The 23,402-nt window shown below is 36.9% G+C and overlaps 1 protein-coding gene across 1 annotated transcript in view; it reads left to right on the top strand.

The window, feature by feature from the left end:
- TRPC3 (transient receptor potential cation channel subfamily C member 3) overlaps window positions 1-22,824 on the top strand; it is a 58,468-nt gene extending 35,644 nt beyond the window's left edge. Inside the window, exons 5-12 of the mRNA XM_049630051.1 lie at window positions 2,197-2,413; window positions 3,807-4,040; window positions 6,335-6,599; window positions 9,330-9,525; window positions 10,836-11,045; window positions 12,366-12,413; window positions 14,231-14,314; window positions 22,501-22,824. Of these exons, the coding sequence (XP_049486008.1) occupies window positions 2,197-2,413; window positions 3,807-4,040; window positions 6,335-6,599; window positions 9,330-9,525; window positions 10,836-11,045; window positions 12,366-12,413; window positions 14,231-14,314; window positions 22,501-22,824 (1,578 nt within the window). The remainder of the gene's footprint in view (window positions 1-2,196; window positions 2,414-3,806; window positions 4,041-6,334; window positions 6,600-9,329; window positions 9,526-10,835; window positions 11,046-12,365; window positions 12,414-14,230; window positions 14,315-22,500) is intronic.
- Window positions 22,825-23,402: the final 578 nt, after the last annotated feature.

The following is a 23,402-nucleotide window of genomic DNA, read 5'->3' as shown; positions in this document are numbered from 1 at the left end:
AAAAAAAAAAAAAAAAAAAAAAAAAAAAAAAAAAAAAAAAAGTAGAATTTGGGTTTGGGGTCTTTGGATTTTTTAGATTGTTTATGTTTAGTTTGCTTGAATCACTTTGTTCACTATCTTCATCCCTCTCTCAACTTGCTAGCATAGACTCAGTTTAATTGTGCCTAAGAGATCCTCTGAACAGGATATGGGAAGGCATACTAGTCATGCTAACAGGATCTGTATTAGGTTAATAAAGGGCACCGCCAGGGAGAATAAGCCGTTTTGAGGTCCTTTTAATCCTGCTTTTATATTCTGAGATCTGGTTTTGTTTAAATCAGAGGCAGTTTCAGGAAAAATGAGTCAAGGCCACTTACAATGATCCTGGAAATCCGTCACCTCTCTGGCTGCATAGTCTTCCTGGCAGAGTGAGTCCTGCTCTGCAGGCACCATACACGTGTGAACGTATTCATCCATCTCATTTCATTGTTGAGCTGCCCATGCAATTTAAGGCAGAAAGTTTGTCATTTTGATCAGGTTTGATGAGTTGACTAAGTTCCTTTGTTTTGTATCATGGAAAAGTACCTTACGATTCCTCAAATACATAAGCACTAAGGACTAAAATCTGTAAGTGATAAGAGAGCATGAATCAAAGCAAAAATCATTTCCCACACAAATAATTTCCCTTTCTGAGGGAAACGAATAGGAAAGTTGATGTTTCTAAGTGTTTGCCTCTTAGGACAGCTTAATCAGTGAAAACATGGAAGTCCATTCCTTTTTTCTCTTCACTTACAAAAGTGCAGCTAATAGTATAGTGAACTCTTTGTCCCCCAGAGAGGGGAAAGGACAGAATTGTTTCTGGAGCCCACATTTATACCTGCCACATACCACCGAAGACAACATAGCAAGAATCCCCCACGTATATCCTAGTTTCACGAGAGGCATGCTGCTTTATTTTCGTGTTCTTTAAAGTTTTAAAAGATCAGCCTTTATGAGAAACAGATTTGGAAACTCTCAAGAAATCACTGTGTGCTACGGATGAGCTACCCCAAATGTGCCTCTTTGCAGCTGCAGAACAGCACAGCAATATGTAAATGTGGTGTTTATTTTTCTATGTCTAATATGGAAAATATGACATTTGTCTGTCTGCATTCATGTTCAACTCCAGAAATGCTTAACATTCTTCGGTTATTTGTTGACATCAAATTAAGGTTCTGGACATGCAAAAACATTTGTTTGAAGTTGCCGTCTCTTAAATGTGAGCCTTGGTACTTTTTAAGGTCACAGACTGAGTTTGAAAGTTGGTTCTGAGTATGTAGACTAGAGAACTTATTTGATAAATCAACCAAATGTACCTTTTTCTTGGGCTACAGAAGCCCTTGGGACAGGCAGAATTGTTTTTCATTTCTACTAGAACATGGGGCTTGTAAGGACATTATATCACATGGGACTTTAAAGGAGTTACCTTAAAATAATTATGCTCTGAACTTCAGACATGCTTTTGTACTATTTATATGATTTTCCAAACTCAGGGCTGACTTAATTAAGTTAACCTACTTAGAGATTTTAATTATTGTATAACTCCTTCTTATTGAGGTAATAGTACATAAAATATTTATTTGATTCTAATATTATCTGCCTTTTTCATATCATACAAAGTACAAGTCGATTTCAAAAGACTTACAAGTGAGAACTAAAATTTACTTCTGTAGTAGTAAGGTTTTTAATATTCAAAGGCCTTGTTATGTGCTACAAACACATAATGTTTCAACTATAATGAATGAGTCTCTAAATTCATAACATTTCAATTGTAAAGCAATAAAGCATATGCACTACAATTTGGAGTTTCTTTTCCTAGACTCTCAAAACCTAGACATGGATTGTGTGGTCTTTTGTGGAAAAATAAGAATAACCAGCATATGCCTTGTGATTTTCAGAAATGCTTCTGTGAATGCAGTGTTACCCCCCAAGATAAATTGGATATTTAGAAACAATGAAGCTTAAAGACTTGTTAAATAATTCTTGGAGGCAGCATTCCCTAAAAGGAGTGATTTTCATAATGTATAGCTCTTCACAAACAGAGGCAGAATTTTGAAGTTATTCTCATTTCATCTGTTTTTCTTTTACCCTGTATAATAATTTTCGTAAGTAGAAGCTGACATTTCCAAAATAAAAGTCTCGTCTTCGTCTTCTTTCTGTTTGTTTGTTGTACTACAGCTGGGGAAAATTCTGCGAAGCCCTTTCATGAAGTTTGTGGCACATGCTGCTTCTTTCATCATCTTCCTGGGCCTGCTTGTGTTCAATGCCTCAGACAGGTTCGAAGGCATCACCACGCTGCCAAACATCACTGTTATTGACTATCCCAAGCAGATCTTCAGGGTGAAAACCACTCAGTTCACTTGGACTGAGATGCTAATTATGGTCTGGGTTCTTGGTAAGCTTTCTATGTTAAGTATTTTAATTTCTACCAAACATTGTGTCTATATAACAATTGCCTTTTTTTTGTTTAATGTTTGTTTATTTTTGAGAGAGAGAGAGAGAGAGAGAGAGTGAGTACAAGCAGGGGAGGGGCAGGGGGAGGGAGACACAGAATCTGAAGCAGGCTCCAGGCTCTGAGCTGTCAGCACAGAGCCCGACACGGGGCTCAAACTCACAAACTACGAGATCATGACCTGAGCTGAAGTCAGGAGCTTAACCAACTGAGCCACCCAAGTGCCCCGATTGCCTTTTTTATTTAAAATGTTATTGTGCATTATGTGGTGACAACATTCTCATTGTAAGATAAGCAGTAGAACAAAATAATTGAATAATTTGAATACTAAAAGTTATCTCTTACCACTAAATAAAAATTTTGACGACTAACATGAACCCAATTATAAATATATCACGTTTAACTTCAGTTATTGAATAAATGTAAATTTTAAAAATCTGACCTGTGATGATCAAATATTTAATTGAAATACTTGTGAGATAATCTAGTAGCCATTAGCTGATGAATAAAAATTTTTTTGCAAAAAAATTTTTTTTGGCTTTCATTTCAGAGGTCTTTTTTAGGAGAGTTTCCATTTTCAGAATGCTGGTTACCTCACCTCACAAAAGTTCTTTTTAAAAAATTTTTATTAGTAAAGTGTAGTTGGCATACACTGTTGTATTAGTTTCATGTGTACAACATAGTGAATTAACAAGTCTACATATTACTCTGTGCTCAGCACAATAAATGTAGTCACCATACAATGTTATTACAGTACATCCCCTGTGCTGTATTTTTCATCTCCATGGCTTATTTATTTTATAACTAAAATTTTGTACCTCCTACTGCTCTTTATTTCTTCTATCCCTTCACTTACTTCCCCTCTGGCAGCCACCACTTTGTTCTCTGTATTCAAGAGCCTTTTTTTTTTTTCCAAGAGCCTTTTCATTGTTGCTGTTCATTTGATTTTTAGATTCCACATGTAAGTGAAATCATATGGTATTTCTCTTTCTCTCACTTATTTCACTTAGTGTACACTTTCTAAGTCTATGTCATTACAAATCCAACATCTCATTCGTTTTTATGGCCAAGTAATATTCCTGTGTGTGTGTGTGTGTGTGCGCGCGCGTGCACACCATTTCTGATGCTACGTGTAGAATTATGTTTCTCCGAATTCTAATTCTTATTTACTTGAACATTTTTCCTCCATTTAACTTTGTCCAGGGCCTCAGCGTGCCTGATATGGTACCTTATATATGGAGCTTTTTATAGGTGGGGACTGATAGTGGACAAAATAACAGCTTCTCTAAGCTAGTCTAAGCTATAAAATGTAACCTGTACCTTCCATGTGTGACAGGAATGATGTGGTCTGAGTGTAAGGAGCTCTGGCTGGAAGGACCTAGAGAATATATTTTGCAGTTGTGGAATGTGCTGGACTTTGGGATGCTTTCCATCTTCATTGCTGCTTTCACAGCCAGATTTCTAGCTTTCCTTCAGGCAACAAAAGCACAACAGTATGTGGACAGTTATGTCCAAGAGAGTGACCTCAGTGAAGTTACACTTCCACCAGAGATACAGTATTTCACTTATGGTAAGTTATTAACTGAAGGGTCCTCTTATGCATCAGGAAGGGTACTGGAACCACATTTTGGAAGGAAATGTCAATAAGAGTATGTTTAATGTGAGATGTGTGTTAAATGTGTATGAACAGAGGAGAAAGCATGAGCTTTAGAACTATACAAAATTGGATTCATATCAAGTCTACGGAGCTCCCTTGCTGTGTATAACTTTGTTCGAGGTAACTTACTTCTCTGTGCCTCAGTTCTCAAACCTATAAAATGAAGGTGTTGCAAAGTGAGAGAAAATTATCTTCAAGCCTAACAACATAAGTACTCTTACATATTCTTAGGATATGAAACTGTCTTCATTAGGGGAAAAAATAGCTTGATAAACTGCTCGGGGTGGAAGATGAGTACCTGAGTGCATGGTTTGGAGGAGATAAAATAACAAAAGGCACTAAACTGCTGTACAGGTGGAGTGAAGAAAATTTGGCAGAGGCAGGAAGTAGGAGCTAAAGTGGCATGGGAATGTAAGCTCTGGGGAACAGGCAGAAATACTGGGGAGGACACCCTGCTCCTCAACACAATATGGAAGGGAATTCATGCCTAACTTCTGTGTATCATGAAGAGCAGGGAGGTCCCAGCTGATATTCAGGGTGCAAGGATACTGATGCCTTCCTTGCCCAGCACAAACCGATGGTAAGCAATGTTAGCCTTCCCTCCATTGAGGCCAGGCTGGAAAGGTGTGATTAGCAAATTTCCATGTAGTTGCACAATCTTAAATCTGAAAAGAACCTTAGAAATATATTGCCTGGGGGCACCTGGGTCGCTCAGTCAGTTGAGCATCTGACTTCAGCTCAGGTCATGATCTCACAGTTTGTGAGTTCAAGCTCCACATTAGGCTTGCCACTATCAGCCTATCAGCACAGAGCCTGCTTCAGATCCTCTGTTGCCCTCTATCTGCCCCTCTCCTGCTTGTGCTCTCCCCCAAAATAAATAAATATTAAAAAAAATGTATTGCCTAATGCTTATTTTAATGATAAGGAAACTCAGGCACAGAGTTTAAGTGAGTTCTGATTGTAAGAATCACTTTTTGTAAGTGTAATTAAGGCTTATATTGTGATAAGTGCTAGTGGCATGTTAACATAACTGAAGAAGGCTGGGCGCCTGCTCCAAAATGTAAGATGGATGTTTCACACATTGTGAAATTTAAACACATTGTCTTGTTGTCAACAAGCAAAGATTTTTTAATTCCAAGGAGACCAGATCAAATGAGCAAATGATTACCATTTATAATCAAAGAATTAGCTTAAATTGTATCTTGTGTAATATATATCTTGACTATTTCAGTAACCTCTTTATTTAGGTTGATTCATGTGTATCTAATGACTATAATCTGGAGGGAAATAAGTGAATTCAAGATTCGCTCCTTACTATGTGTATGATTTTGATCAAGGATTTAGCCTTAAGTCTTGGTTTCTGCATCTCTAAAAAAACGATAATGATAACATCAAATCCGTAGAGTCACTGGAAAGCACAGTGTCTAGTACACATTAAACATTCAATAAACATTAATTTTTGTTGTTGGAAATATCTACAATGTATCCATTCTTCTGGGAGTAACTCTGCACAAAATTAGCGACATATTATTTCATTGAACTTCCAGGGAAATGAGTATCCAACAGTCTGCTGTGAACCTACTAAACGACCTTGAAAGTGGTGGGGTCTTCATTTAGAATCTATATCCAAAATTTTTGCACCTCAATAGCATCTTACATTTTACAGGAACAAGTAATATTGCTCAGATATCACACTGACAGCACCACTGTGATTCAGTGATATTCTCACTTGTTGTAATACAACATTTTATTTGCATAAACTGTTAGATGAACTAATTTCTCCATGAAATATGGAAAATAAGTTTTGTGCCAACTGAGCCTACAGGGTGACAAAATAGCTGGTCCATATATGAGAAGACAGATTAGTCAAGTCCGTTGTTTTGTCATTCTGGACACAGTCTTTGTCTAATGAAGGGTTTTAACTTCTTTCTTTATCTTTTGCACTTGACTCTGTTTCTACTCAATGTGGAGCAGGTTTAGTATCTTCATAATCATGTTTATTAGATTAAAAGACTCCATGTGGGTGTAGAATTCATATGCTTCTGGTTTAAACATAAAAATAATGCCCAGACAGTTAATTAAATCTAGAGTAGTTTCAACTGAGATAAAAACCACCTTCCTACAAAATAGATCCTATTTAAGGTATTTATTTTGTAGATTGCAATGAAAAAAAGTCCCATTTCTGATATCTCTCTCTCTTTTTCTAGCCAGAGATAAATGGCTCCCTTCTGACCCTCAGATCATATCTGAAGGCCTCTACGCCATTGCTGTTGTGCTCAGTTTCTCTCGGATCGCATATATCCTCCCTGCAAATGAGAGCTTTGGCCCCTTACAGATCTCTCTTGGAAGGACTGTGAAGGATATATTCAAGTTCATGGTCCTCTTTATTATGGTGTTTCTTGCCTTTATGATTGGCATGTTCATACTTTATTCTTACTACCTTGGGGCTAAAGTAAATGCTGCTTTTACCACGTAAGTAAAACATCTTCGAAAAAAGGTTTGATGAGGAAAATGTCTAACAAATCTAGATGAATCAAACACACCACAAATTCAATAATCATAATAAAGATGTTTTTAAGAGCAAAACTATCCATTGAAAAACAGTGCTTATGCATGATTACATTGCCCTAAAGGCTCATTTTTTTGAGTTTAGTAAGGGACCACAGAACAGAATCAAAATTTGGAAAAATCCTAGATGAAGCTGACTATTTTAAGAGAATTGGTCAGCAGATTTTTAATACTGGACATCTATTACATTATGTATGACATTAAATTTAGTTTCAGTAATTTGTAGTCATTACTATTCAAAAAAGAAAGCACTGGCCTTTATTTTAATGTATCATTAATCAGTACAAAGGAGTTGAGTAAGAAGAAATTACAGCTAAATGTTGTACAACTCACTAGTATCACTTCCTTCCTGTGGTCACACTTGTTTCTACATCGGAGACTCACCTTGCCTGTGAAGTCTTCCTTGATTAAACTTCCTTAGTCATTGTCCCTTTAAGTTCCCTCGGCAGAGAGACATCCAGTTGTGAGATCCCCTAACCCTGCATGTGGGTCCTCCCTTTGTACTGTAGTCCTTCAAGGTAGGGAGATCATTAGCCCTCCCTGTCTCCCTTTGTATCCTGTAATGCCACAGCTAGAAAGAATCTAGACCTTCAATAAGTTCCCTGTAGACTAAAATAGAACATCAAGCCCTTCCAGACATCTAAATTGTTTGGAAATGATTTTTTCACATAGTTAATACAGAGCAAGTCTTGGGGGTAGAAGAGAACGGAAACTCACTTTATTGTAATGAAAAAAAAAATTCTGTTTGAACCCAGTAGGGGAGGGATGGAGATATCCTACACATAGTGCCACCCCTGTGAGCCTTTAAGAACTCATTTCTACAACACATTGTCTTCACTGTTTTGTGTGAACACATGGCAACTTGATAAAGTGGAAGGATTCTAGGCTAGCAATCAGGCAGACCTGGATATGGATGCATTATCTCTGCTATTTTCTAGCTGCGGCCTTTGGTTAAGTTACTCAGCACTCCTCTGCGTTAGTTCCCTTATTTTTAAAATAAACACAATAAGGTTTGAACCGGGTTATTGTGAGGATTATGTAAGGTCATTTATTTGAAGACTCTTGCCCAAGGTAAGAGCTCAGGCACTGCCAGTGTCCTCTCCTGTTTTACTGTCTGCCTCCTCCCACACATACGTATTCACAGGAATCGATATTCTTGAAGTTAGAGGAGAGAAGGTTTGCAACAAGAGCAAGAGGAAGGAGTCAGAATTTGGGGACACTGTTAAAGTAATGGTGGGAACAAAGAGGTTATAGTTTTTCTCAGTCTCCTGCTACCATCTATGCTATAAAATCACACAATGAACTGTTTTGTAATAGACACCAACTATATAGAAATAGGAATCTTTCTATTTAGCCTCATAAGGGTGTGGCACAATTTCTAGAACATGATAGGTGTTCCATCAATATTTGTTGAATGATGGCATGAGTAAATAAACTAGTGCTAAAACCTATAAATCTATGGAATTGTTGTTTAGAATCTGTTACAACAAATCAAAACCAGCACTGTTTCCATAAATCTTTTTTTGGAAAAAGGACTTACTTTTGAACCTTCCTTTGTAATGGAATTCTACATGTGTAATCGTTTAAGGATTATTTTTGTGGTTCACGTATCAGTGAATACAACTTGGTTATATGCCAAAAGCAGCCAAATTCGGTTGGCAAAATTCATTTAAAGGATAAAAGTAGGTGATTAGTCAGGTGAGGGCCTAAGTGTTACTTGCTGTTATGGAAGAATCAGGGAGTAGATTATATAAATGAAAAGAACAGGAATCTTGCAATCTGTTCCCTCCTATTCATTTGCAGTTAAATGTAACTTTTAGGTAATATATTCTTGTGGCAAAAAAATTCATAGAGTGGTATCTACAGTGAAAATCATGCCCCCTTCTTTACCCTTGGGCCCCAATCTCTCATATCTCCTTATTTCACAGAGGCAATGTTTTTTTTTTGGATACTTTCAGAGATATTTTATATATAAACAAGAATATAAGTATTTGTAAACTCCTCCTTTTTAGTCAAATTGTAGACTATTTCATACTTGCTGTATCTTATTTTTCAGTACTTCTTAGATACCATTTTATATAAACACATGAAGATAGATGTGTCTCATTTTCCCAGTGGCTACATAGGAATCCATTATATAGATGGAATTATTTACCAACTCCCCTACTGATAGATATTTAGGTTGTTTTCATTCTTCCCTACTACTACAGTGCAGGGAATATGTTTGTACATATTTTTTTTGAAGTGAGTATATCATCTTAATCCTGACCTTGTTCTACTCCAGAAAACCTGATTTAAAGGTCTAAATGACCTGTAAAATCAAACCCCAAATTTCCATCCTTTAGGAGAAAGGAATGGGTATTGTGGCATGACTTTACCTTTCCCCTGCTGAGTTCAGGGAGTTTTCACTTGAAGATAATTTACAGAAAAGGTAGGCATTGGCAACATCTAATCATAAACCCCTGAAGGAACAATTTCTGTTAAATACTATAATAAAATAATTATACTCAGAGTTTGTTGTGATATTTAATGATGGCATTTTACATCTTTACAGTATTCAAACCCTAACTTGTTTTTCTTTTGATTTTAATACTGAAGACTGTTTATTTACTGTGTACCTTATTCTTTCAACAGTGTAGAAGAAAGTTTCAAGACACTGTTTTGGTCAATATTTGGGTTGTCTGAAGTCACTTCTGTTGTGCTCAAATACGATCACAAATTCATAGAGAATATTGGCTACGTTCTGTATGGAATATACAATGTAACTATGGTGGTCGTTTTACTCAACATGTTAATTGCTATGATTAATAGCTCATATCAAGAAATTGAGGTAAACCTGCTTTCTATCCATGGTATCTGTTCTTGCCATCTCACTCTAATAATATCCTCCATCTGTTTTTGTGCCCTTTGGTGGATGTCCAGTTCATGTCAATAAAGAGGCTTATACCTAAGCAGAAGGAGCCTGGACATTTCTCTGTGTTTCTCTCCTGGATAGATAGTCTCACAGGCTCTAGTGTCTTCTAGGAGCACAGCAGGGGTCCCCATGAATTTGCCATCATGCTGCCTCCTCTTAGAGTATATTTCAGAAGTTTTGAAATTAATGGCTAGAAGAAGTACTGACTATAGGGGAATTATTCTTTCCTAGGTTAGCTGGCCAACCATCTGAAAGATCCTAGTAGAGGAATTACTAGATGTCTGGCAAACATCAGTGATGTCCTGTATCCAGCCAGAATTTTTAGTATTCTAGAAGTCATTTTACTTCATGTTTTGGATTGCTCTTGCTTTGGTGCCTTCCTTCATCATTGTATGTATGTTTTCCTACATCCTTCCGGTTCGTATTCAGTATCTCTTTAGTATTTTGCTATTTGTTAAACCTCTGAGTCTCTGTGTGTGTTTTAGAAAACACATAGATTCTCAAAGCAGAAGTTAGGTCCCCCAGAAATGGAAACTGTGGCACTCTGAATAACTGCTTGAGTGTGGTAATGGCAGGGTGAAATGAACAAGCCAACTTCTTCCACCTTTGAACTTCCTCCTCTTCATTTTTTCTCCATCACTCTGGGCTGTTACTGTGGATAAAAAGAGATACAAGACAAGAATAGTCCACCGAGGGCCTTATGTGACATTTGAGGACAGATGGCAGACACGACATCCAAAGTGCAATTCGTCTGAGTGCTATTCTTTTCCCTTTGCTCTAAAGTATAATATGGTGTATCTATAGCCTGCCTTGGATGGGTCTAGATGAGGAGGGAGGGAGGGTGGGTAAAGACTGATGAAGTACCATTGATTATGAGGAATTGGCAGAGGTGGGGAAGAAGGGAGGAGTTAATGTTTTCATCCTTCCGTGACCCTGAATTTTTCTTGCATTTTTGCTTTGTTTTTGGCTGGGGGGTGGGACACTCTGGTTAAATTTCAGGTGTTACAGGCATATGGAAGAGAAAAATTAAAAAGATGAGTATCATGACAACAATACTAAGAATATTATATAGGCCAATAGAAGTTATATGCAGATAAATGTATATAAGTGACTTATCTATTTCAAAAGCATAATTTAGGTTCATTGTATGATCCTACTGGAATCAATTACTAGAATATTTAGTTTTTAAAATGAGACATTGTTTCTTTTCTATTTTTGTGATACAGGATGACAGTGACGTAGAATGGAAGTTTGCCCGTTCAAAACTTTGGCTATCTTATTTTGATGATGGAAAAACATTACCTCCACCCTTCAGTCTAGTTCCTAGTCCAAAGTCATTTGTTTATTTCGTCATGAGGATCATTAACTTCTCTAAATGCAGAAGGAGCCGGCTACAGAAGGATATAGAAATGGGAATGGGTAACTCCAAGTCCAGGGTACGTATCAAAAACTTACCAAGACATTGCAATGAATGTTTTGTCTTTCTCCTTGTCTTTTGATGTTTGTTCGGTAATTTTTATGTATGAACTTAGAAGATGTTGAAAGTTACTATCCATTCCATAGTCTTTCATAGACTAACACTTAATATCTTCACAATGTTTCAAGAAGTCACTTAGTCTATGCGTTGCTTCTGGTCAGAATTTCATGCAAAGTGCCAGATTAAAAACAAACAAAAACACTTTTTTAACTTGTTAAAAGTAAACAGGAAAGTTATTGTTAGAAAACACTTTGTATTTTTGTGTTCCATCCTTCTCAATCGTTATTTTGAAGTTAAAGAATTTTAACTTCACATTTTCCTCTTGGCTGCATATATAGTTTACCACCACCATATTCTTCTTATTTGTAGAAACTCTTTATCGAGCTAAGTAACCTTTTTCTTTAATATCATAAAATCAACACAGGCCTAAGAGCATCCTCAAATATTCCATTTGATATTTCATAAATACCATTTTTATAAATAAGAATGGTTTGTCCCAAAGTTTTCCTGGGTAAGTCATACTTTGATTTTAGTTTGAGTCATACTTTGATTTTAACAAAGATGAGTTTTATGACAATATGTTATTATCATGAATTTAATTTGCAGAGATAGAATTGGTATAGGACACAGGAGGAGATGAGCAGACCTCAGATAATAAGGGAGCAAGACATAACAGGAATAAATGTGTGGAGTTACTTATACTAGTAACTAATTTTTGCCTAAAGTTGTGAAAATGATCTGTTCTTGTCATACCTTGGGAGCCCACAAGATAGCAATGTTACTCTATAAAGTACAGACCTTTCTGAGCAGAGGTGGATAAGTTTTGTCAGTTGAAGTTGAGAAAAAAGACTAGATTATTGCAATTTAATTTCTTTCTTTAAAAAAATGTGTATTTCCAAGATTTGTAGTACCCTGGCATCTTATTCCTTAGGAAGGTGGCCTTTTAAACCTTTTTAAATTTGACTTGGACATGGGCTCTTAAGGCTATTATGTTCCAAGGCATTGATTTGGCTGTGTCATCCTATGATTTCAAATAGTACCTCATATGTACACAGTGAGAAGGAGTACAATGTAAAGAATAGAGCCTCCATGTCAGACCAGGATTTGTATTCTGGTGCTTATGGCTTATTTTCAAGTAACATGGATAAGTCATTTCATCACTCTGAGCCTTAGTTGTCTCATCTGAAAGAGAGAAAACTTGGTAGGATTAATGTAAGGATGATATGAGATGTACAAAGTTCCAGCCTCAACAAATATCAGTGCCCTTCCTCATTCACAGTTTACAAAGTGCTTTGCTGTACATTTGAACCTCATGCAACACTGTGAGGTAGGTATTATTATTATTCCCATTTTATAGATAAGACAACTGAAACCATTAAAGTAGCGTACTTACACAAGGTCAGGGGAGCTAGCTGGCCTGTGTGGAGTAGGTGTGAAATCCAAGTTTTCCAGCATCAGATGCCTCGCTCTTTCTACTGCACATGGCTGCCTTATACCCAGCACCTACTGCTATGGCTTGGTTACTGGCCCATTTCCTCCCCATGGGCTGCTCCTTCAGAGACAGGGTGGCTAGTCTCTTAAATGGGCCAGGCTCTAATTGCCATCCTGGGCAACTCCCTCCACTACTGAAATTGACTTTGTTTTGAAGGTGCTTTGTTTCTCTGGGGATTTATTAACTGAAGCTTTATTATTCAAAACCGGAAGCCTCTGGAGAGCGTGGGAACTCACAGCTCTTGCACTCACACCTTAAAGTTTTCTTTCTGTAGGCAACTGATTTCACGGACTCCATTCTTAAGAGTATCATAATGAAGGGGAGAAATACTGTCAGGGGAAGAAGAGCACATTCAGATGTCTGTCTTGTGGCTACCTATACCTCTGTAAAGGAAATGCAGCTTGCTCAAATGCATGTGAGGGGAGCAGAAGTGCTCTATTTATGGTGTCCTCTTCTGCCTGTATTACACCATTGGTAGGAAGAACGGCTTTTTTCAGAGAGGTGGCTGGAAATAGAAAAAAAGTTGAGCACTGATCTCTCAGAAGCCATGAGCCATGGCTTCCCAATCTCCCCATATCTAGTTAAAAACTGCCATTTTAATTTTATTTTTTAAATTGTGCGTGGAGATGTTTAAATCTCTTTAATATTATTTGTATTATAAATATTAATAAATACTCTCTGCATACTGAATTTGGTAAAAATTTGGAGAAATTATATGTCTCTGTTTTTCTCTTTTTAGAAGAGAGGAAGGAGCCTCAAGAAATCTTACGCGCTAACCTGTAAAACTAACCTCAGTCAACAATCAGATACTGACCTCTAGTGGCAAATAGAAGAATTAATTTTATTAGCTAAGGTTTTCTGTTGGCAAGATTGTGCCACCTCCTCTTAGCATCCCACACATAGGATCCTGAGTAATGATCATGGAAGTCAGGTGGTGGGGGTGAATACATATTTTCGCATAGGTGGTCCTGCCTTTGAATCATACTGTATTGGTAGCAGCTTGCCCAAAAGAAAGAGGCAGGCCCTGCTCACATACATAAAAAGTAGCTAGTAACAGTGTGCTTCTCTTACTGTCTCTTTCTACCCACTCTAAAGTTAAACTCTAAAGAGAGAGCAAGAAAAAAAATTTCTTTAAGCCCAATTATCTTGAAAGTTATGAATCTCGCTCAGTATAAGGCGAAGATACCTAGAAATACATGTTATTTTGGCTCATATTTCAGTGTTACAAAATACCAAATGATACCATTTGAACTTGTAGTGTGTTCCTGTTCGAGTGTAGGAGAGGAATACAGGCTCAGGAGCAGACAGTTCCTTCTATGCATCCTTACCTTCTAGATGCTGTGAATACATTTTGATTAAGCACACAAGTCCTCAGGGACAATTACATTTAGTATGAGCCAACTTTTAAAAATGTTTTCAGTTAAGCAGTTCTGTTGCAGTGCACATTATAAACATTTTGATAAAAGTGAGTTATGTTGCTGCATTCATTTTTACCTTTGAAAATCTATTAAATCACTGATAGAACTCCACTTCCACAAAGTTTTCCTTGGAAATGTTGACTCCAGAAATGTTATCAATGAGAATATAGATTATATTTTTGACTTACAAATGAATGTATTCTAATTTACTAGGTTAATTGTATTTTTTCCTAGTTAAACCTCTTCACTCAGTCTAACTCAAGAGTTTTTGAATCACACAGTTTTAACAGCATTCTCAACCAGCCAACACGTTATCAGGTAAGCATTCAGTAGACATATCTTTTTATCCGTATGTAATTCCTTGTGTGTGTGTGTGTGTGTGTGTGTGTGTGTGTGTGTGTAGTGAGTAGAATTATATTCTTCGGATATACTATGAGGATAGAACAGAACAGGGAAAAAATAGTATGTTAGTAGGAGGGGACTTTAGAAATCAGAGTCCCACATCCTTAATTTTTTTGGTTGAGGAAGAAGAGTTCCTTTGTGATATTAAAAGCAAAGTGTTGCCACACCTTCCAAAGAACATCCTCAAATACCTTGAGCTGGGGAAGCAGTGGGAGATATGGTATATTAGGAAGATAATGCTTTCACAGTATGGAAACCTGATAACATTTCTCTAGGTAATCCATTTTTCCAATGGATTCTTAGGCTATACTGTTCCATTAGTGCTACTTTAAAATATCTTTTGCATTTTGACATTAGATGTGACATTTGAACACTATTTTCCAACTTAGATGAGGTTGTAGCTTTTCTTTTCCATCTGGTTGATCATTTTGACTAACAAATCTGTAGATTTCTGATGAAATCTAGAGATCACAAGATCACAAGAATGAAGATCCAGGAATTTGTAATGTATGGTTATGTCACTTAATGGGTACAGTGCTCTTTGTACACTCGTCTTGGAAGCAGCAAATCCTGCAAATTGCTTGGCACACTGATTGTCAAAGTCTTACTTTTTAATGGCTACATTATATTCCATTTATATGGTTATATTTACATTTAATATATCAGTCTTCTATCGATAGAAATAGAGGATATTGCCAATATTTAGCTATTATAAGCAACACTGCAGTAAGTAACCTCGTATATATGACATTTGAAACATGCACAACCATATAGAATTGTCTGGTTAAAGTGTATATAGGCATTTTAATATTTTAGCTATTATCAAACTGATTTTGGTGGAACTTGTACCAATTTATAGTCTTAACGATAAATGTGTGAAAGAGCCCATTTCCTCCTTCATACACTAACAGCGTGTTACCAAAGGTTTTTTATCTTTGTCAAATAGATGGGTGAATATGGTATCACAGTGTAGTCTTCCTTGGCATTCTTTGTAATGAATGAACTTGACCATCTTTTAATATTTAGTATTCCACATGTTTACTTTTCTTGATGGGTTTTTTGTTATAAAGAGGAATTCATTTATGAAATATTTGAAGAATTAAGAATTCTTTTAAAATTAGTCCTTTGCCTGTGATACAAGTTGAGAATTTTTTTCTGTTTGTATATATTTTTAATATTTTCACCCAACTTTATGATTTTTGTATCGTCAACTCTACAAACTTTCTATCGCTTTAGATTTTTGACCTGTTTAGGAAGATCTTCCCCACGTAAGAATACTTGAGAAATTTTTTACACATATTTTCTTTAGTACTTTTATGGTTTTACTTTTCAGATGAAAATATATGATCCATATAGAATATATTTTGATGCAATGTGTGGGGTGGAGATCCAAATTTATTCATTTTCCAGATGATTATATAGTTGGATGTGTTGAATAAATGTCTTTTTATTGACTTGAAATGTCACCTTTATCACTTACTAAATTTCTTTATCTACTTAGATTTATTTCTAGGATTTCCATATGTTGTAGAACCACACTGTTTTAATTATTATAGTTTATAACAAAAGTTAAATAAAATATACAGACACAGACACACACATACATATGTCCTTACTTCAGGACTCTTATTTTACATAATATCCTGGCTATTCTTTCTTGTTTCTATTTCTGTTTGAACTTTAGAGTCAGCTTGTGTAGGTAGTAAAATATTCTGTTCTTTTTGTGATTGTTTTAAGTAAAATTGAGTTCTGTATAATGTCTGGCTTCCTTTTCAACAACATGATATACCTTTCCAACTGTTCAGATCTTCATTTGTGTATTCAGTATCGTTATAAAGTCGTCCTCCTGTTGTTTGTATTGATTAGGATATTAAGTTTGGTGCAAACCTCACAAAACCACCAAATACCAACCACTATGTAAAGTATATATATAGAAATTTATTCCTCTCACCTATTCAAGAAGTCAAGAGGTGGTCATCCCAGGACTGGTATGCTACCTACCAATGTTCAGGGACCAAGGCTTTTATAGCATATAATTGTGTCATGACTGGCTTTCAGTCTAACATGCTTCATGGTCCAAGAAAGTTATTGGAAATCTGGCTATTATTTATGCATTCCAAAATACATTTAGAAGGTGATAGGAAAGAAAGATATGCCTCTTTCCTATAAGGAACTTATTTAAAGTTGCACAGTTTATCTGCAGGGGAGGTTGGGAAATATCTTAATTCCTAGGGGCCATTTGCCAAGCTAAAAAAAAAAAAAAAAAAAAAAAAACAGGGAAGAGAATTGTCAGTCTCTGCTGAGATGATTATGTTATTTGTCTTGGTGCTTATCTTTATGTCTTTACATATATTTCTGTCTCTGTTACTTGATTTACAAGTTTCAAGTTTTATCTTTTGATCCTCCAGCTCTAAAATATGAGAGAATCAATGTGTTTATTTTATCTTTTATCACTTCCCCCTTTCTCCTAACATTTATTAGTTAAATCATTACAACTGTGATGGAGGAAAAAAACTTTACCCATTAGGTTTTGTCAGTTAAACTGACAAAAGACAGATTAATATGAGGGAAAAAAAACACATGTGTATTTATAAAAAGCAAAATGCATACACACAGGAGAACTCCCTGATGAGTAACGCAAGGGGGTAGTTAGAATTGGGAGCTTACATACCATCTTAACAAAGGGTAAATTTGGGTAGAAGCGACAAGACAAAGGAAACAGGTTTGGGCTCTAAAGGGTACTAAATTGTGGGAAGGTAAGTATACAAGAAAACCAATGGAAGATTAGGGTTGCTTTATTAAGGTTTTCCTGTGCAGACCCTGTGCCAACTTTCTGTCTCCAGTGATGATGGTTGTTTTAATTCCTTCTGGTTTGGAACAAGGAGAGGGAAGACCTTCACAAAGGGAAATTTATGTCTTGCTTTTAGGCAGATAGGAGAGGGGGAGTGAGCTCTTTCTGTGTTTTCTGCTTCTTAATCGACTTCAGAGTAATCCTTATGCCAAAGTGCTGGTCAGGATTTTAACCCACATTTGTTTTCATTTTAGTCCCACAGAGTTGGCGCATGCCACGGATCTTTTTGCCATCATTTTCCTTTGTGGACTAAAGTTTGTCTTTAGTTTCTTCAGAGAGAGTTCATGGGAACTATGTTTTAGTTATTTTATATTCTGAACTGTTTTCTATTTTCTATATATTTATATTGACTTGCTATAAAATTCTTAGATATGACTTTATTTTCTTAATGTATTTGTAAACATTGCTCCACTGCTCCTAGAATAAAATGCTGATGTGGAAAAGTTTGAGGCCGGATTGTTTTTCTTATACTATTGACCTGAGATTTTGATTTGGATGCCCACATTTTCTTCATTCATTTTCTAAGTCCAATAACTTGCTGTTGGTTTTTCTGAAGGTGAATCTGTATGTATTTTTTCCTGCACAAAGTATGGCTCTTCAATCTATACATTCCAGTCTTCTTTTATTTCTGAATAATATCCTTATATCATATCTTGAAATATTTTTTTCTGTTCCTTTATTTGGGTCTCTTCTTTAAAGAATCCAATTAGATGCCTGCTGAGTCTTCTTTGCCTGTCCTCTGTAGCAACCACTTTTACTCTATTCCAGTTGAATTTTTTATCCATTTATCCTTTGGCTCCTTTTCTCTCATACTGTATTGTTCTTTGTCTTCATATGTGCTATTTCAAATTTACCTTTCATTTCTGTGACAATTCTCTTCTTCCTCTTTTTAAGACTTTCAAGCTTATATATCATTTCCTTTTTTGACTCACAATATTTTCCTCAGCCTTTGGTGCTCTTATTTTAAAGACATGATTGGCTCATTGGGTATTCATTCCTGCTTTGTTAAAGATTAGTTGACCATATAGTTGATGAATCCATTTCTGGGTTTTCTATTCTATTCCATTGGTCTGTGTGTCTGTTTTTGTGCCAGTTCCATACTGTCTAGATGACTACAAGTTTATAATAGAGCTCAAAGTCTGGAATTGTGATGCCACCAGCTTTGCTTTTCTTTCCCAGGATTACTTTAGCTTTTGGGGTTTTTCGTGGTTCCATACAAATTTTAGGATTGTTTGTTCTAGCACTGTGAAGAATGCTGGTGGTGTTTTGATAGGAATTGTATAAAGTGTGTAGATTGCTGTGGGTAGTATAGACATTTGAACATTGTTCTTTCAATCCGTGAGCTTAGAATGTTTTTCTGTCTTTTTATCATCTTCAATTTCTTTCCTAAGTATTCTATACTTTTCTGAGTACAGATCTTTTACCTCTTTGGTTAGATTTATTTGTAGGTATCTTATGGGTTTTGGTGCAATTGTGAATGGGACAGATTCATTGATTTCTCTTTCTCCTGCTTCATTTTTGGTGTATAGAAATGCAACAGATTTCTGTACATTGATTTTATATTCTGTGATGTTACTGATTTCATGTATCAGTTCTAGCAATTTTTTGGTGGAGTCCTACATAGAATATCATGACATCTGTGAAGAGTGAAAGTTTGCCTTTCTTCCTTGCCAATTTGGATTATTTTTATTGCTTTTTTTTTCCTGGTTGCTGAAGCTAGGACTTCCAGTACTATGTTAAATAATAATGGTGAGAGTGGACATCCCTCTCTTGTTCCTGACCTTAGAGGAAAAGCTCTCAGTTTTTCCCCATTGAGGATGATATTGGCTATGGGTCTTTGGTAGGTGGCCTTTATGATGTTGAGGTGTGTTCCCTCTATCCCTACTTTATTGGGGTTTTTATTAATGCTTTTTCTGCATCTATTAAGATCATATGGTTCTTATCCTTTCTTTTATTAATGTGGTGTATCATGTTGATTGATTTGCGATTATTGAACCACCCTTGCAGCCCAGGAATAAATCCCACTTGATCATGGTAAATAATTCTTTTAATGTACTCTTGGATTTAATTTGCTAGGATCTTGTTGAGAATTTTTGCATTCATATTCATCAGGGATATTGGCCTGTAGTTCCCCTTTTAGTGGGGTCTTTGGCTTTAAAATCAAGATAATGCTGACCTCGTAGAATGAGTTTGGAAGTTTCCTTCCATTTCTACTTTTTGGAACAGTTTGAGAAGAAAATATATTAATTCCTCTTTAAATGTTTGGTAGAATTCCCCTGGAAAACCATCTGGTCCTGGTATTTTGTTTTTTGGAAGATTTTTGATTACTGATTCAATTTCTTTATTGGTTATGGATTTGTTCAAATTTTCTATTTCTTCCTGTTTCAGTTTTGGTAGTTTATATGTTTATAGGAATTTATCCATTTCTTCCAGATTGCCCAATTTATTGGCATATAATTGTTCATAATATTCTTTTATAATTGTATTTTTGTGGTATTGGTTGTGATCACGCCTCTTTCATTCGTGATTTTATTTATTTGGGTCCTTTCTCTTCATTTTGATATGTCTGGCTAAGGGTTTATTGATTCTGTTAATGCTTTCAAAGAACCACCTCCTGTTTTACTGGGTGTTGTTGTTGTTGTTTTTATATCATTTTTTTCTGCTCTCATTTTTATAATTTCCTTTCTTCTGACTTTAGGCTTTATTTGCTGTTTCTTTTCTTGTTCCTTTAGATGTAAGGTTTCATTGTGTATTTGAGACTTTTCTTGCTTCTTGATGTAGCCCTGTACTGCTATGCACTTCCCTCTTATGACTGCCTTTGCTACATCCCAAAGGTTTGAACTATCGTGTTTTCATTTTCATTTGCTTCCATTTCTTTATTTCTTCTTTAATTTCCTGATTAACCCATTCATTCTTTAGTAGGATGTTCTTTAACCTCCAGGTATTTATGGTCTTCCCCAATTTTTTCTTGTGGTTGACTTCAAGTTTCATAGTGTTGTGTCTGAAAATCATGCATGGTAGGATCTCGGTCTTTTTGCACTTGTTGAGGGCTGATTTGTGACCCAGTACGTGATCTTTTCTGGAGAATGTCCCATGTACACTTGAATGTGTGTTCTGTGCTTTAGGATGAAATGTCTGAATATATCTGCTAAGTCCATCCAGTCCAGTGTGTCATTCAAAGCCATTGTTTCCTTGTTGATTTTCTACTTAAGATGATCTGTCCATTGTTGTAAGTGGGGTGTTAAGTCCCCTGCTGTTATTGTATTGTTATTAATGAGTTTCTTTATGTTTATGATTATTTATATATTTGGGTGCTTTCAAGTTGAGGGCGTAAATATTTATAATTGTTAGATCTTCTTGTTGGATGGACCCCTTTATTTAGACCTAGGGCCCTTCTTCATCTCGTGTTACAGTCTTTGGTCTAAAATCTAGCCTGTCTGAAATAAGTATGGCTATTCCAGCTTTTGTTTGACATCCATTAGCATGATAAATGTTTCTCTATCCCCTCACTTTCAATCTGCAGGTATCTTTAGGTCTGAAATAAGTCTCTTGTAGGTGGCATATAGATGGGTCTTGGATTTTTTTCTTTTAATCATTCTAATAACTTGTGTCTCTTGATTGGAGCATTTAGTCCATTTACATTCAGAATGATTATTGATAGATATGAATTTAGTGCCACTGTATTACCTGTAAAGTTGGTGTTTCTGGAGATTTTCTTGTTCCTTTCTAGTCTTTGTTGTTTTGGCCTTTCTTTCCCACTCAAAGAGTCCCCCTTTAATATTTCTTGCAGGGTTGGTTTAGTGGTCACTAACTTCTTTTGTTATTGTTTTTCTGGGAAACTCTTGATCTCCCTATTCTGAATGACAAGCTTGCTGGATAAAGTATTCTTGGCTGTATATTTCCCCATTCAGCACATTGAATATATCATGCCACTCCTTTCTGGCCTACCAAGTTTTTGTGAAGAGATCTTCTGCTAACCTTATTTGTCATCCCTTCTAGGCTAGGGATTTCTTTTCCCTCTCTGCTTTCAAGATTCTTTCCTTATCTATTTGGCACATTTTACTATGATATGTCTTGGTATTGGCCTGCTTTTGTTGATTTTGATGGGAGTTCTCTGTGCCTCCTGGATTTGGATGTCCGTTTGCTTCCCCAGGTTAGGGAAGTTTTCAGGTTTAATTTGCACAAATAAACCTTCTCCTTTTTCCCTCTCTTTTTCTGGGACTCCTATGATATGGATGTTACTAAACTTTACGGAATTGATGAATTCCCTAAGTCTACATTTGTAATCTAATATTTTTTCCTTCTTATCAGCGTCATTATTTTCCATAATTTTATCTTCTTTATAACCTATTTGTTCCTCTGATTCTTCCATCCTTGTGGTCATCATATCTCGTCAGTTTTGCATCTCGGTTAGCATTTTTAATTTCAGCCTGATAAGTTTTAAGTCTTTGATTTCTGTGGTAAGGGACTCCTTGGTGTCTTCTATGCTTTTTTCAAGCCAACCTAGTATCTTTATGATTGTTGTTTTAAATTCGGGTACAGGAATAGATCCCTGGCTGTGATCTCTTCTTGTTCTTTCTTTTGGGATGAACTCCTCTGTCTTGGCATTTTTTCTAGGTCTCTGTCTTCTGTGTGTTAGGAAAGCCTGTTATGTTTCCTACTCCTGAAAGTAATGGCTGTATTAAGAAAAGGTCATATACTGTCTAGGGCCTGGTGCTTCAGGAAGTATTTCTGATATATTCTGTGTGCATGCTGCTGTTGTGTTTTGGCTGCTGTTTCCCTCAGGTCAGTCCTCTGTAGAGTTTGTCCTTGCCTTTAGTGGGGACTTGTTTGGACCTTGTCTACTGTGTCGTGCATTTTAACTAGGTGTGTTTTACTCTTCTTGTTAAAAGAGGCTAGATCCTCTTTGCCCTAGGGCTGAAATTGCAGCACTGTATGGTCAGTAGACTTGGTGCACGCGGGAGATTTGTGCTCATCTTCTGGGGGAGGGGCTCCCTACTGCTCTGAATCTCAGGGACACTTGCTCTAGTAAAAAAAAAGAACCTACAGAGTGCAGGAGGGAGGGCATTGGTGTAAGCAGCTGAAACCTCCACTGTGGGTGCTGTGCTGATCACTGTAGCCTGTCTGGGCTGATGCGGGGGAGAAAAATGGCACCAACCTGCTCTCTTGACACCAGAGAGGGGAGTTTGTGCCTGCCACTTCTCAGGAAACCCTCACAGAAGAGTGAACAATTTCCTTTTGTGTGTACCAGGCATCCCTCAGATCCCTTGCCTTCACCCTGTCTGTGTCTGAGCCATCTTCCCACTCCTGTATTTTATCTCAACTGGCTGGGTTTCAAAACTGCAAATTTTGGGGACCAAATGCCGCTGATCCTCTCGAGGAGGGTCTTGCCACACTGGGGCTGTCGACAGTTTGTCCCCAAAGCGCTGTTACACAAAGGCACAGGGGCTTGGAGTTTATGGTAAAGTGCAGCAAAAAGCTGGTGTCCATGTTAGCTGTCCTCAGCAGGAGTCTTTGCTTGTATGCTAGTGAACGGGGCAGCTCACTGGTGCCTGACCGCTCTTTTGTCCTCTGAGAGGCAGTGCCACCTCTCCCAAATGCATTCCAAGAAGGGGAACTGTCTCTTCCAGTGTGATGCAGGGGATCCTCAGACCATGCTGTCCACTCTCGGTCCTCTTCTCTCCTGCACAGGAGCCCCTCTATGCCCACCAGGCTCCACCCAGCTATGGTGCAGATTTCTGAAACTTCAGACTTTGAGCTCCACTCTTTGTAAAAACTTGCGATAATCAGCTCTTCTCATTTTCCCTGTTCCCATTTCCCCAATGGTTTTGGGGAAGTATTTTTTCTTGTGCAGTGCCCTGTGTCCTGTTCTTTTTCTCTCTTTCTCTCCTGTCTCCCTGATCCAGGTTCCCTCCCCTCCACAGCACCAGCAATTCTTTTCTACCCCAATCATGTCTCTGCACCTCCCACCTTCCACGATGTGGCCTCTTTTCTCCTTCTAGTTGTGAGTTTGTCCTCTCAGTCCTCAGATTGATTTCCTAGGTGTTCGAATAATTGGATATATATTATCTAGCTGTGTTCAAGGGATGAGTCTAGCATAGAGTCCTCCTAGTATCTGTCATCTTAACTCCCAATCCATTACTCAGCTTTAAA

This window comes from Panthera uncia, chromosome B1 (genome assembly GCF_023721935.1).
Source record: "Panthera uncia isolate 11264 chromosome B1, Puncia_PCG_1.0, whole genome shotgun sequence".
In the NCBI taxonomy this organism is placed as follows: Eukaryota; Metazoa; Chordata; class Mammalia; order Carnivora; family Felidae; genus Panthera; species Panthera uncia.
This window is presented reverse-complemented; position numbering and strand designations above follow the sequence as displayed.